This window comes from Eimeria tenella, genomic scaffold, assembly GCF_000499545.2.
Source record: "Eimeria tenella Houghton genomic scaffold, Eth_scaff33, whole genome shotgun sequence".
Lineage (NCBI taxonomy): Eukaryota > Apicomplexa > Conoidasida > Eucoccidiorida > Eimeriidae > Eimeria > Eimeria tenella.
Window position 1 is genome coordinate 52,907 of NW_013543122.1, and position 14,523 is coordinate 67,429.

General features: G+C 47.6%; 1 protein-coding gene across 1 annotated transcript; it reads right to left on the minus strand.

Annotated features, from left to right (window-relative positions):
* Positions 1-8,716: 8,716 nt before the first annotated feature.
* ETH_00005645 (Dpy-30 motif containing protein, putative) lies at positions 8,717-9,553 on the minus strand (the record flags this gene model as incomplete). Its single annotated transcript, XM_013376265.1, has 1 exon — positions 8,717-9,553. One exon carries the CDS (start codon positions 9,551-9,553, stop codon positions 8,717-8,719), a length of 837 nt encoding a protein of 278 aa, XP_013231719.1.
* Positions 9,554-14,523: the final 4,970 nt, after the last annotated feature.

The following is a 14,523-nucleotide window of genomic DNA, read 5'->3' on the forward strand; positions in this document are numbered from 1 at the left end:
TAATTCCAAGCAGCCAAATACTCCGCAAACTCAGCATATACATGAAAATGTCCCCGATGCTAGATATGCATAATCATTGCAGGCTATGAGACAATCGCTTGGCGCTTGTTCGGTAATGAGGCGAATCCAGATTTTCTGCCGCCATACTGGCGGTCGAGTTGGTGCGGACCTAAGCACTTCTGAGTCTGTTCCAGTTTTCGCTCTGAACTCTACAACAACTTGCCTCCGTTGGACAACATTCTCATTTGCAGGCTCCCGTCGGTGTTTCTGCTGGTTCTCATCCCCAGTATGTGCGAATAATCCTGTAGCAGCTGTATCTCGTCAACCCAAGCGAACTTGAGACAATTGACGGCAAAGGTGTGGGCAACATTTTGTTCCTAAATTCGCCATACTATCGGCGTGGAGAAAAAATACGCCTTTTGAAAATTTTCTCTTCGCATTTTTGGCACTCCGCTGCCTTGACCCGTCAGCACAAGGTGTGTGAAGCTGGAGGCTTCAGCGAAATAACGCTCAAACAGGTTCTTCTCATGGAAAAAAGAGTACTCAGGCACTAACCAGTCATAGTTGTCCAGCATATGAACAGTGTTTCTATGCTTCTTTAACTGTATCACACGGAACTGCCCGCACAGTGCACCGGTCATTCCATGAAAAAACAGATCTTAATATATTAAACTAGTCCCCCCAATCGTTTTTCTAATCACGTGCAGTGTTACCCGCGTAAGAAGAAATTCAAGATTCCGTAGCTATGTCTATATTGTTGTTTGCCGCAGCAAGTGTGTGTAGCGCTGACTCGCGAGATCCTGCCCATCAGAAAGGGCTATAGAATGCTACTCGCATTGGCACCACGAAAGCTGTAGCGTTGTTGTCGAACAGCGATTGAGCAACGTAAGAACTATCTGCTAGCCACAGGCCGATACAGATAAAAAAATAAACAGCGGGTGCATGAATATGATCTACATGAGAACTCGACAGCTTCCTCTAGGTGCGTTGCCTCCTTACTTAGTCAAGCCATATTTTCGGGAGAATAGGACTACAGCGCTCTCACTAAAAGCGGACCAGGGTACAATTATGGGTTTACTGTACTATGACACTGGTCGGTATGCCAAACGCTGTCGAGTCTCAAGTAGCCACGCTGATGAGTCAAAAACATAGGAGGATGCACACGTACATTTCTAGATGTTGCGACAAACCCAAAACCGCCAGGTAGCGGCTTTGACACATCCAGGGAGAAGCGTTAGAAGATTTTCGAACAACTATATTTCTGGAAATTACTGAGCTGCTGTGTCTGCGTTCAGTGTAAGTACGGCCTTCGATGACGCTGGATAGTGCCATCCCAGGACCCAACTTGCTGTTATGCTGGCGCCAGTGCAAAGGCCATTATAGGGTCTAACGTGGTGGCTTGATTGTACACAGCGCGACATCAGCGCCTCAAAGGTTAGTCGCACATACAGACACTCCACATTGGTACGTTAGCCTCTCTGCCGGATTGTCTGGTATGTAGAGTGACTCCTGCAGTGTTCTGACAGCAGAACGCCAGGATTTCCTATAGCACCCTCATTCACAAAAAAGCAACGCTGCCTCCACGACAAACCAAACTGCGACGTCGAAGCGCCATTTTCTCGCGCCAAACTTTCGCAGGACATTCCGTGTGATATGCTTGTAGCACTGCATCCAGTTACACGAAAACCTCCTGATTGCACATCATGAGCGACAGCCCTTATATCGGAAGTGAATTTCAAGCAGTTCAACCTTTCTCTAGAGAGCGCCGCCAGAAATGGAGACGAAATGAAATGCTCACGGGCATGGCGGAAAGTACTTTTCGCGCTGCATCTCACACTGTGAGGAATAAGTACTGAGAATGGAGAGAGCAACCGCCAAGTTCCCCCGATAGACACAGTGTGATTGGAAAGCAGCAATCGTACGGAGGCTTTGATGCGGCCAGCTATTCATCAGGCAAAATCACTGCTGTCTACTATTTTGCAACCGCGCTAATGCAGCCTGCTACCGCATATACATATCCGGTGAACCCTCCTCTCTGGTGAAACGCAGTCTGTCAGGCAATTATGCCTCCTCGATGGCGTATGTTTCTAGGGTATTATGCTGACCTGCTGACCTGTACAGCGAAGATGTTCGCCAGAAACAGATGGCACTGTCGTTTCACAGGCGTACAGATGTGGGCTGTTGGCGGCAGACTCTATTGACATGTGTCAGTCTTGATTTCTCGCTCCAGAGACCATTCTGGCAACATCCGCTGCTCATGTCAGCTGCCTATTAGACACATACCGCCATGATACCACTGGAAAATTTCGTGGACTGGAAAACCGAAGGACCTGATGCTCTCTCGATGCTCCACTGCTTAATCTCTAGTACTCGAAATATCCTCTTCGAGCATGCGCACGGGAAGGGAATTGTTGTTCAGCGCGACAGCACTGAGCGGTTGAATTCAGTTCGGCCCCAACTGCTGGTGCTGTGTGCACATATAACGAAGCTGGACATGCCCAAAGTAGATACGTATAGTTAGTGAAGGCTTCATGAAAGCTCTTCATTTGGGCTTTCGGAGTTCCTCCAGATGAACCACGCGCTTGTCTGAGCAACTTTTCAAGCTCCTCCGAACTCTCATAGGTCCAAGTCCCAGGATGCAACGATATCCCCATTTATTTGCTGGCTGGCATGCAGTGTAAATTGCGCCTGAAGCGCTAGCGTCGTGCGATATGCTCTGACCACATTCATCACTCGTGTACTACGCCCTCCTGGGAACACCACAGTACAAGCGTGCTTGTGAAGAAAATAATTTCATCATCCTCACAATAGTGTCTTAGCATTTACTGTGTAATCCACAAGGCATACATCTTTACGCGGATGCATCGATGGGGAGGCTCATCTGCTGTAGGCTCTACACACAGCAAACACTGCATAGGAAGAGGACACCCCAGTTCCTTGACCAGCTGCAGGCTTACCATCATGATTCGGTACACAATGAGCTGTAGCGTCAGTTGAGGACGCTCTCATCGTCCTACGCTCATAGTCCGATTTGACTATCAGGAGTTTGCCCGGTGCCTCCATTTCGAAAAGCTTCAATACGCCAAATTAGAGCAGCTACAACGCGGAAAGCTTTTAAGTAGAGGCACACCAAGTAGCGCTTCACTTCTCTCCACAGGCCAAGAAATTTTCGCGGTGCAAATTAACGAGCCTGCCAACAGGTTAGACACGTATCAGTTCTCATTTGAAGATCCTGCCAACAATAATATTTTGCGGCAGCGTACGGCGTAGGCAGACCACTAAGACCTGAAGTCTTCGTACCAAATCAGCTGGAAATTATGTCTACTCGGCTGCAACGTTTCATTGCTTTGTTTTGTCACCGTGCGGCAAATCCATATGCAGTAGAATATGCTGAAAATCAAACCTGCCCACATGCAGTCGCCTGCCTTAGGCTCGTGATGCTTTCTCATTCAACTGGGACAGAGGCCTCGACGGCTTGTGGCGCGCTGAGAAAAAAAGGATGGCGTGCGTTCCAGTTTGATCCATGCAATGTGGTCAGTGATGAGTATACCCTGGAACAATTAATATCTCTAGTCCTAGTGGTATAGGTCGCAACACTGATAGTTCGTTCAGGACTCTGCAACTGCCTCCTGCGCATATTTCCTCCCTTAGTCATCTCCCCTCTTTGGAGGCAATGCCCCTATCTTAGTGCCGACTTGTTATTCCAGGAGGATGCCCAATTTTACTTCGGGCAGAAGGCAATCGAAGCAGCTGCCGGACTGAGCTCTTTTGGCCACAATTTTATTTGCTAGCCCACAACTGTTATTTTTCTACGATATTTTTAGCCACATTTAACCCAGAGCTTTCATGTTGGGCATTCAGTGTCATCTTTGCATAGTGAGTGCGATGGAGAATGTGAATCCGTCAATCCTACTCCGCAGCCCACCGACAGCATTTGCGCTGGACAGGCCTGTCGTAAATTATAAGCATTTCCTCTGCAGGGGTAAAGTCAATACGTGGCGCGATGCCACTGTACTATAATGGAGCACTTTCCGCAATTTTCGTTCACGCGGCCTATGGCGACGAAGTCACCTATGTGCTGCCAAGATGGCCTCCTGAAATATAGCTGCTCATTGCTAAACCCTTGAGTAATTCTCGCGCTATATTGGACAAGCGCATTCTTTGCAGTAAAGCAGAGCCGAAGCCACGTGCTCAGCTATTTCAACTGGAAGGTGCGTTTGAAAGCAAATCCTGGTTTTGACCAAGCAGAAACGACATGTATTTTTCCAACAGCGCCACAATACATTTACTGCCATGCGCTTAGCTTCACAGTGCTCATTCTATACCGGGTGGAAATCAGTATTGGTGTTCAGGCGCATCTCCCGCGCAATCTTCCTGCTTTGTTGCTTTCTTGTTCTTCCCTACTGCGGCATTAACTTTAATTCTAACTGGCTACTTTTCGCCATTTTATCTAAAGGGCTAGTGATGTGACTGTAGATCGGTACGAAACCGGCAATCTATTGAGAGAAAAATACAGTGATGAGGGTAATTCTTATCTCCTTATGCCCAGCAACTGACCTTAATGACAGGCCGCATGCGAGACAGAGCACAGGCCATGGGCTGCGTAGGGCTGGTGCAAGTTCGCAGGTTCTACTTGCTCTGGAAAGAGCTGGGACTGCATATTCCCTATTTTCTATGCTATTGTCTAGGCATAATTAACTCATTTAGTCTTACTGCTCTAGAAAGCGGGGCCCACGACTAGTAGCCATAAATTTATTTTTTCTCGACACTGCAATTCAGTAGTACACCCGCTAACACTCGAAAGCACTTAGTAATCTTCAGTGGCGCCAGTGCCCACTTTGGGCCCTCAGAACATCGATAATAGATGTCCGTCTCATGGGTTCGTCCGATTCTCCGCTAAACTGGGAACATCAACCTGATGTTCACCACAAGAAGGCGCACAACCATTTTACCCGAGTTCTCGTGCATCGAACACGAGCATTTAGATAGCAGACTATCATTCGCACGCAGCAAAAAATTCAAGATCCCAGTGAAATGACAAATTTCAATAATGATGCCATGTATATAAACAGCGGCAGCACTAACGCATGGGTGCATTACCCGACAGCACCAGGAAGGCCCCTTTCAGAGAGTGCTCAACTGAAGCAAGCGTAGCAAGACCTAGATTCTGGAAGTTACAGGGCACTAAGGTAATTGAACACGCAAATAGGAAAAAAACTGTCCTGGAATAAAATATAACCGTGGCACTGACGAATTAAGCACGAATGCACGTCAATGCAGCATATACACATACATACGTTCATAAAGAAAGCAAGATTGTATGTGAGAGTAGAGGAGCCAGCACCACCCGAGTGCGGAATACCTGGAGATGGACGGATACGTGTGGGAGTCGCAGCAACATCTGGAGCAGCAGAAGCAACATTATGCCAAAAACGAGTTGATACAGTAGGTACACCGCTGCCGCGGATAGCATCCCACTGCTTTCATGCAGGGGCACGCTTCTTCCGTGAAGCAGTTTGACCGGAGTCATGTACGAGCCGTGGCAATCATTACTGTGTAGCAGAGGCCATTCTCAGGAAAGAGGGCATGAGCAAAAGACCCACAAGAAGTGCGCCAGATGGCCATATATGGCGCGTTCTGAATTTGCGTGGACGTTGCGCAGGTCGCGCAGCCACAGCCTTGTCGGGCCTACGGTGTATAGTAAGACTGCAAGGCGGTAGAAGACTGCTTCACACAAAAATTGTGGTTTCAGGGCACTAGTATTGGCAACACCCATATACGAGCAAAGCAGCGAAGTCTCCAACCCTAGTGCTGCAGCGTCTTGCAGTATTCCAGCACCGATGTAGACGCCATACTTTCATGAAAAGGGCCGCCCAAAAGACTTCAAGGAGACCGCAGTGACGTTGTCGTCACAGGATGAAGGAAGCACTGTGCAAGCATCAAGGCGCACAGAACTTCACGTTTGGAGCACGTAATTTCGATTCCTCACCGACCATAGTATTACAGCACTGTAGTCTATGCAGTCTCAGACGTGTGCAGTACCAGGCTAGTCATGTAGGCAAACCATATACATGGACATGTCGTTTCACGCGACGAGAATGGTCCTTTGATTATCGAAATTTGCCTTTAGGGAGTAATGTGATGTGTGGTGCTAACCGCGTATATGCTTGTAGACATTGCGTAAATGTTACCATCCACGAACAGCGCTCATAGGTCACTGTCACGACCCCTTAGTATTCCAGGTTAACCCCATAGACGCAAGAGTCTAGTGAGCAAACGCGTCTACTCTCAAAGGGCTAAAGCTTCCGCGGATCCTCGCCTTGCGATTGGCGGCATTCTTACAGTTGAGGTAGCTTTTCCTAGCGAAACAGTCGGGTTCTTCATGACAGCAGTATAAACGTGCAGTTGACAGCGACGCCTTTTGCAACATACACCGGCGGGTATGGTAGCACACTAGACCGTTAAAACCAGACCTGTTTCTTAGCGTATGTTTCACTTTGAGGTTTGAAGCACTCCAGCCGCGAAGGTTCTCTTGGATACCCCTCCCGTGCGTGCCGCTGTAAGGCGCCCTTACCACTGACATCACGCATGTTCTGAACGTGGCGAAGCATGATCTGACTTATAGTAGCGCATCAAACATTCCTGAACTCGGTTGCTCCATCGACCTACCTGGTGAAAGCTGTCTGCTGCTCCCCCGAGTTAACAGCAGCTAGTATCCCAGGACTTCAAACTCCAACGAACCCGGACCCTCTTTGAATCGGCACGCTATTCAATGGACTAGGTACCTGTAATGCATCTACATCGTTCAGAGAGCTTCCTAGGGCTAGAGAGCAGCCAGCAGCTGACTATTCACCACTGACAGTGCCTGCCGATAAGAAAGCGAATGTGTTCGTCGCATCTGCGGTACATACTTATTCTCTTGTCTTTGGACTTTTCCTTTAGCAGAATAACTTCTGCATATTATCAGGCTTTTGGCTTTTTAGTGCTCTGTGCATTGTCATGCCAATGAAGGGTGCACATGAAAGCGACAAGCAGGCGAGATAGCTCGTTACGCTCCAGCCGTGAAATAGTGTCTCTTCCCAGGCTTCGGGTGCACGATCCCTGTGTCACTTGTGCACAGAGTTAGAGCGCATGAATGGTTTCTTCATTTCGATGCCATGCTCCAGGCTCTGAATATGACGCAGCGACACGCGAAAAACTCATGCTACGTGTGCACACAATTGGAAGATAGACTTTTGTACAAGCGTTACATCCGCTGTCAGGCACCTTCGAGAAATATTTGCATGCCAGACGAACAATGTGTGGACCTGAAGCTGAGGGTTTCTAAGCCGCCCCAGCATCGCTTTGTTATTTGGACGCAAGCAATTTTTGTTCCTTCCTACAAGGCACTCTGGTTACAAGGTGAGTGTATGCGTGATGGGCTGCGCGGAGAGCTACTGGGTCTTTCTTGTGATATTAAGTAACTTGGCGGTGAGTCACGTAACGGCAGTGCATCCTCCGCATTTCACTGTACTCGTAAGTGACCTGAGGGATGTGAAGAAAGCACAAATAAAGCTCCTGTTCGTCTCGATCTCAGAATTGTAGCATGGGTGCCATATATCCACGTGGCGGGCTCTCACGAAGTATTGCTCGGCAGACGATGAGGATGGGAAAATTCTGTCGTTTCCTCGCCGAACGATCAAGAACAGCGGTTCGCTTACGAAAATTTGGGAGAAGATAGCAGGATATTCTAAAATGGACTGTATCAGCTTTCGATTTTTTCTGGTTTCAGTATGTTTCAAGCAGCAACCATGCTGCGCGAGAATCCTGCACGCTGTCTATGCGTCTCTTCCGCGCTCTCTATGTAGTCTCTACCTGTGCATTACTTATTAGCTGCATCTATTTATGTGGTGCGGTCTGCCGCCTTACTGCATTCACCGCTGTTTCTGGCTTCCAGTCTTGATTTCAACGTGCAAAAGTGAGTGTTGGAAATGTATGCTTATTGCACCGAAAAATGCCTTCTCTCTATCTGTAGACGGCAATGTCCATCTGCGCCTCTGAACTGCTTCAGCGGTTTTCTTCAGCAGAAAGAAATCTGTTATATTGTGGATGGTGCACGAAGTTAGCAGGTTCACTACCGCAACGCTGCGTGACACCCTTGCGCAACTCCTAAAACTGGTCTCGGCGCAACGGAACGAGGCTGCCGTCTCGGAAGAAAATTGCTGTTGGCATATCGGGTGAAGAATGCGCTCTGATTATTGGAAGTGAATGTCTGTAGATCCACGGTCAGAGATTTTTGGATGTTGGTAGCTGTCCCCGATGATATTACCTGAACTGCAGTGCAGATAATCTGCGGATTAATCTGCGCCCGAAATATACTACTGCATCGTTCTGATCCTAGTTCCTCCTATACTGTAGGCACTTAAACTCATCGTGTCTGTAGTGAATAATGCGGCGTATTAATAGCATCTTGCTGGCGTTCGTTTCTACTGGGCGCTTTAGGTAGTCATGCGGCATGTGCTGTATAGCCAGTCGATGATTATCTCAAAATACATATTCGAATACAAGAACCAAGTCGTGACAATGCCAGATGTATTAGCGTTGACACACGTACATTTCTCAGAAGCGGCTTGACAAACATGTTCACCCTTAAGCAGAGAGAAAGGCGAAAATATTTGTTCTTATTAAGTATATTATACTGCTGAGCAGTGGAAGCTGCACGAATCCATAAGACGATTCAAGCTCTCCCAGCTCTCTCAGCGTCAATAGCTGTGCTCGAATATCCAGAAGAGTTCCTCAGTAAGTAGAATGCGACGGCTGCCAGTGGGTCATCCGGTCGCTCTCTTGCGACAACTTCCAGCGCAGGGTACAGGACAGGTACTACTGTTTCCATAAGGTAGTCTACATCTGGCACCACGATGAAAGAGTCCTTACCAGTGAGCCCTTGATCTCTGCTAGATGGGTTAAGACTTCCTGAAGAAGCCTGTTCTTCACCGCAGGCGTTTTCCACGCCTCTCTGTGGGTTGTTTGACAAGGCAGCTGCCTCATCGGAAGGCAAATCAGTATTGCAACCGGATTGCCTTTCACTCTGAAATGCGCCAGCAGTTGCTAGCTGCGAACGCTTTTTCTCACAGAGTGCAACCGCTGTCACCAGGCAATCGGAATACGCTAGGAAGTCCCACTGGCTAGGAGAGATGCGGGACGCGACAATCCCAAATTCAAGCCCTCCTCTCGTGCGTGCTCCTTGGCTCGATACGGACGGAATCCCGTTCGCTGCTGGCCACGGAGTTGATTCAAGCGGAATAGGTTTCTCAGCTAACACGTCAACTGGAACAAGGGTGTGGATGTACACCACACCATCAAGAACTGTGGGAATTCCTGGGGAAGAAAGACAGATATGATGACGCGTCAAGTCTTGTCCATCCACCAGCACATTCAGAGGAAAGGTTATTGAAATATCTTCTAGTTCCGCGGAAGAGCAGGAGAAGGCCTCAACGCAATCGTCCTGATATTCTGTTTCCGCTGGCACTTTGGTGTCTACAACATCGGTGTTCTCTGGTTCATTTGTTGCCATCCCCAGAATTCGCACCAAAGTCGGAAATTTAACAGCATGGTGGATAATGCATACAGCCTTATGTTCTTCCAGAACCTGGTAGAAGAGGCCGGCAAATAACTGTGGAGTGCCTTTGTAGCACCTACCAGCGGCAGGAAACTCTAGAAATTGTGGTAGGGCTGAACTAGGACAATGCTGTTGTATTGCTGCTTCACTTTTTGACACGGAAAAATAAATGCTGCCAATTGCAGTTTCTGAAATTCTAAGATCAGGACTGCCGTGGGTTCCATCGAGAAACACCTGCATCAAGATACAAACGTAAACGCAGCAAGCCATTGCAAAATTCTGTTTACACGGCTGGCTGCTTTACTACTTTTCCACAAGCCATACAGCACTTCAGTTTCTTCCGCGTTCATCCAAATACCTGCTTCGTTCGATTCTCTCCGTTAAACGCTGGGTGCTTTCCTTCACACAGCATATTGAATTCGCTAAGAAAGCCTTGGAGTGCTCGACTCGCTAAGGGACGACGCGTGTGAAAGACTAAACGAAAGGCTCTCCGGAATTTGACCAGGCTAAAAATCAGGCTAAGAAAGCTGGGAGCTATTCCCCAATAGCCGCTTTGAAGCTGCGTCGAAAGCTTTGAAGAAGCCTGTGGGTTGTAGCCTCCATTCAGATCCTTGCAAGAACTATCCGGTGGTAACTCATTAGAAGCACCGGCGTCGGATAGCTGAATATCCTGTGTATACGCAATCTGCCAATCAAGATGACTTCTCACACCCTTAGGTCATCCATATGAGGCACGGGAAAATACATAGATGAAACTCTTATACTCTATATTTAATGCGGGCTTACAGCATCTCCCTCAAAGCCGAGCACTCTCTGCAGTTCAGGAGCTTCGCATCCGAGAGCCATGCATACTGCTGGTGGCAGCATTAGGCGCCGCAATGCCGTCCGGTAAGCTTCACGAAGTTTCGTGTGAGCATCTGTTTTGTCAGTCCCCGCTGCAGAGCTTTTGCCCCTCAATACCCTTCGTTTCGTCGCCGCAGAGCTACCGAAGGCATGCAGGCACTGACATACTTCTTCCACCTGGTAAGAACAGAGTTTAGATGAAGACGCAAGGGTCCATAAATTCATATAGTATGATTGTGTCAGGGAACCTCCAGAATGCCTTCGTAACCATTACACTAAAACTCGCAGGCTTCTGATTCTGTCGCTTGCCACGTGAGAACCGTGAATAAAGTATCAATACTCAAACTGATCAAAGCTTGCATCTGCATTCAATCTTGCGGAGTTCTTGTAGCGAAGGCGCAAGTACTCTCCAAATGTTAAAGCCTCTTCTTCCGGCTGCACGGCACTTCCAAGCCCCTGTGGTGAAAACGAAATCGCTCACCATAACGGTGGATCAACAAGCAAGGAATAGGACTTTTCACGCATAGGCAGCTTTGTGAAGTGCGCTTCTGTGGTTATGCTAAGCGTGCGTATCTTGTAACAACAACCTACGGGCAGCCATTCTCCTGAGGATGGATTCACCGTTCCCCACGTCGCGTCTGCCAGAATGTGCGAAACAAAATGCGAAGCTGATACTCCAAGAAAGTCCCCACTTGTTGTGCTCGCAACATCTTTTGCACACCTAGTTGATATGATTATCGCATTGTCAACATCCACGTTAAGTACAAGAACTGGTATCTGCTCTTGACTTGTTAGATATTGCCCGCTAGGAAAGCTATCAGCCTTTTGCTTAAGATCGTGACTATCTTTATCCTGTTTCATCTTTCGGAGAGGTCCAGTTCAATATACCACTGCCATAGGGAGATATTTTATCGGAGTATGACGGGTATAATGACCGGCATCTACAGCTAAAGCTAGTGCGTATCTGCTTAGGGCTTCACTGCGCATTTTTAAAAGAGGTGCATGAGCTTTTCGAAGTCATGTATCAATAGAATGATGGCGAGTTCGTTACTACAAGAGATTCTGGTCCAAGGCCTCTGTGGGGCTGCATGCACCCTGATCGGAGTGACTTAGGACGACACTTAGGTATGGCAAAGCATACCCACACTTTGCCCAGAGAAAGGAATTCATGAATCATCAGTGAAGGCGGGCTCTATTGAGGGTAGTAGACCTTGAAAATTAGCAGTATTCAGAGGAAGCAAGCTGTGTACCAGCTTTCCTCACGATGAACGAGCCTCAACGCCTAGCGGAGCTCTGGCTTCTGACAGCATTAAATACCAACGGAAAAAATTTTTTTAGAGGTGTAATGATGCTGGGCTACATAAACAGTGCTGGAAAATGAGTCTATTGTCACCCTTCCCTCGTGCCGTATCACGTAGGAAACGTTTGCAAGAACGTCAGGTCTTGGAACCGTAAGACTGGTTACAGCCGCGACCATTGGAATGGGTGAAAAGAGATGCCAGCCGAAAAGAGAAATTCTGTCCGATTTAGCGCATATGTCAAAACCTCACACAAAACACCAATCTGCAGACCTGGTCTGAGCCCTGTTTGTCGACACACACACATTTGGACGCCTGCGGATGCTTCTTCATCCAGCGATGACTCTGCCTTGGAACGTCACATTCCTGCTCTGAAGTCTTCATGTTGAGCTGTATTGCCTGTTAGTAGTGCAGAAAGAATTTGTCCCGTACCCATTTCCGAGGTGCAACACACACGCAACGCAGTGAAAAGAAGTTTTTTCTGTGCATTTGCTAATCTTGTTACACTCAGTTTCAGGGCTGAGGCTTATGCATTACACATTTACTGCGCTAACAGAAGTTCCGGATGCTCAGTTGGTGTAGTGGTACAAATCAAGCAATTGTCCAAACCATTTTTGTTGCCTCAAAAAAAATATCCCGAAAGTTCTTGCAATGGAGTCAGCAGAGTTATATAAAGACGGATAACTCAATGATTCGCGCACACTGCATATTGTGGAGCGACAAGATGCCACAAAAACGCCCAAACGACCGGTTAGCAAGTGAACCATTGACGGCATGTGCTTTTCTAGTCTTCTCAACAGTGCAGAGAAATGAAGCTTATAGTTGTGCACGCACTTCCTAGAAATAACGATTTCCTGACAGTATAGCAGAGCTGGGTAGATGGCACTGCCGCAGATTGACAGAGAATGCGCCTGGACGCATAAGACGGCCGCAGATATGCAAAAGCAGTTGCGTTTTTTTATCTTCTGAGCTATCCAATTGGGTAAATTTGATCTTCCCCACTCTATAAAATTGAGCTCAAGCCGCTGACGTTTCTGCTGTAAGGCACGATGCAGAACAGAGGTTTTTAGTTTCGTTTAAAAGTAGCAAATAGCCAGCGGCAGAAAATAGCGATATCCTGGGATCACTGCCAAAAGCCAGAACGCTGTCTCTGAACTTCCAGCCTCGAATACGAAGAGATATGCAGGGAGGCGAACTGCTCGAAACGACTTTGCAATGCTTGGTTTTTTCCAGCTTACTTGTCAACAAGATATCAACATTTTTGACATGTGATAGAGATGATATCGACGGTGAAATACACTGTTCCACGAACGGGTATTTTCCATTCAAGAAAAAAACAGTGTGCTGGCGGTCGCTCACAGTGGTGGAAACGGTGACGGCATCGTGCACATGCGGATGCCACTGAGTGCCTGCATGCTGCATGCAGCTTAAGATATGCGATAAGCAGGGATTCACTATAGAGCTGAGAGTTAAACATTTCAAAACTAGCAGCAGAACCTGGCGAAGAACTGAATGGTAGGAGGTTAGTCGGGAAGTAGAACTATTGCACCATTTGGGCCCTTCGACGGGCTCGATTGTTGGAGAGCTCAGCATGATGCTTTCGCAGGCCAACAATCGAAGATAAAACAAGCGAGAATAGAAGCTTAGGAGACGGCAGCATATATATTTACCTATTTGCGCTTTGATTGAGCACTTTCGACGAGCTCCACAGTATGAGAAAGCTGAACGGAAAGACTGAATCCACAGATTAAGACTTCAGTCAGAGCTCCGTTGGGTTTACAGAACCCTTTTCGGGCACAGACTTTCGTCTCCTCTCGGCTACTGAATAAATAATGAGGGACGTTTTTGCCTTACCGAAAGTCTGACAAAGGCGGTTCAATACTTCTCATAGTGCAAACGCGTGCCGTATATTTTACTACTGTCATGTGATAAACTTGCTCTGCAGATATCGGGGTTTGGAAATAATCTCTTTGAAACGGTTATGAAGGCGGGAGAATTGGCTTGCTGGCCTAACGGTGCGCTTGTGGCAACGCTCGCTTCTTGAACTGTGAACCCCGCCCGAATCCCAAAAGGCACAGGAGACGTACATGCAATTCGTAGTGTTTACTGATAGCGCTAAATGCATTAAACGATTCGCACGTGTTATGCTCGTCAGAGAAGTCATTGGCACACCACAACAGCATTTGTTGCTCACGCATCTACAGAGAGCAAATGGCCAAAAATTTTCTGAAATTCCAGGTAGTGGTACCGTCCTTTTCAAGTGTGCACCTATATTATTCTGGGCCTACATCATCAGTGCTACTGGTGCAATATGTTTGCCGTGTGTACCCCAGTAGCATTGATTTGCGAATACTTCTAGAGTTAGGCACTCAGCTGCTGCTAGGTTTGTGTGCATTTAGCGAGTTCCCTTGCCATGAATAAAGTAGCTAACGCATATACTCAAGGCCGTGCATCTGGGGTCGTACACAACTCCGCGCACCCCATCTGCCTATCCTAGGCTACTGCTGATTTTGACCTTTAGAAAAAGCACCGTCACGTATATGCCCTTGCCAAAGCCCTACACAGCATGTAGATGAGCTTTCCCTTAATGCCTTGCAACGGCAACGCCTCCTGTGCACTGCATCGACTCACCTCCGAGTTTAGTGCTTCACTCCTTATCTTGTTCCTTAAGAAAAAACGACGATAGAGTCAACATGTATTTGTGGGCACAATCAGGATAAACGAGGGATCCAGGGCACGGAATTTTTTTCACCTTGAGACAGTACTACCACCCACTACCCACTG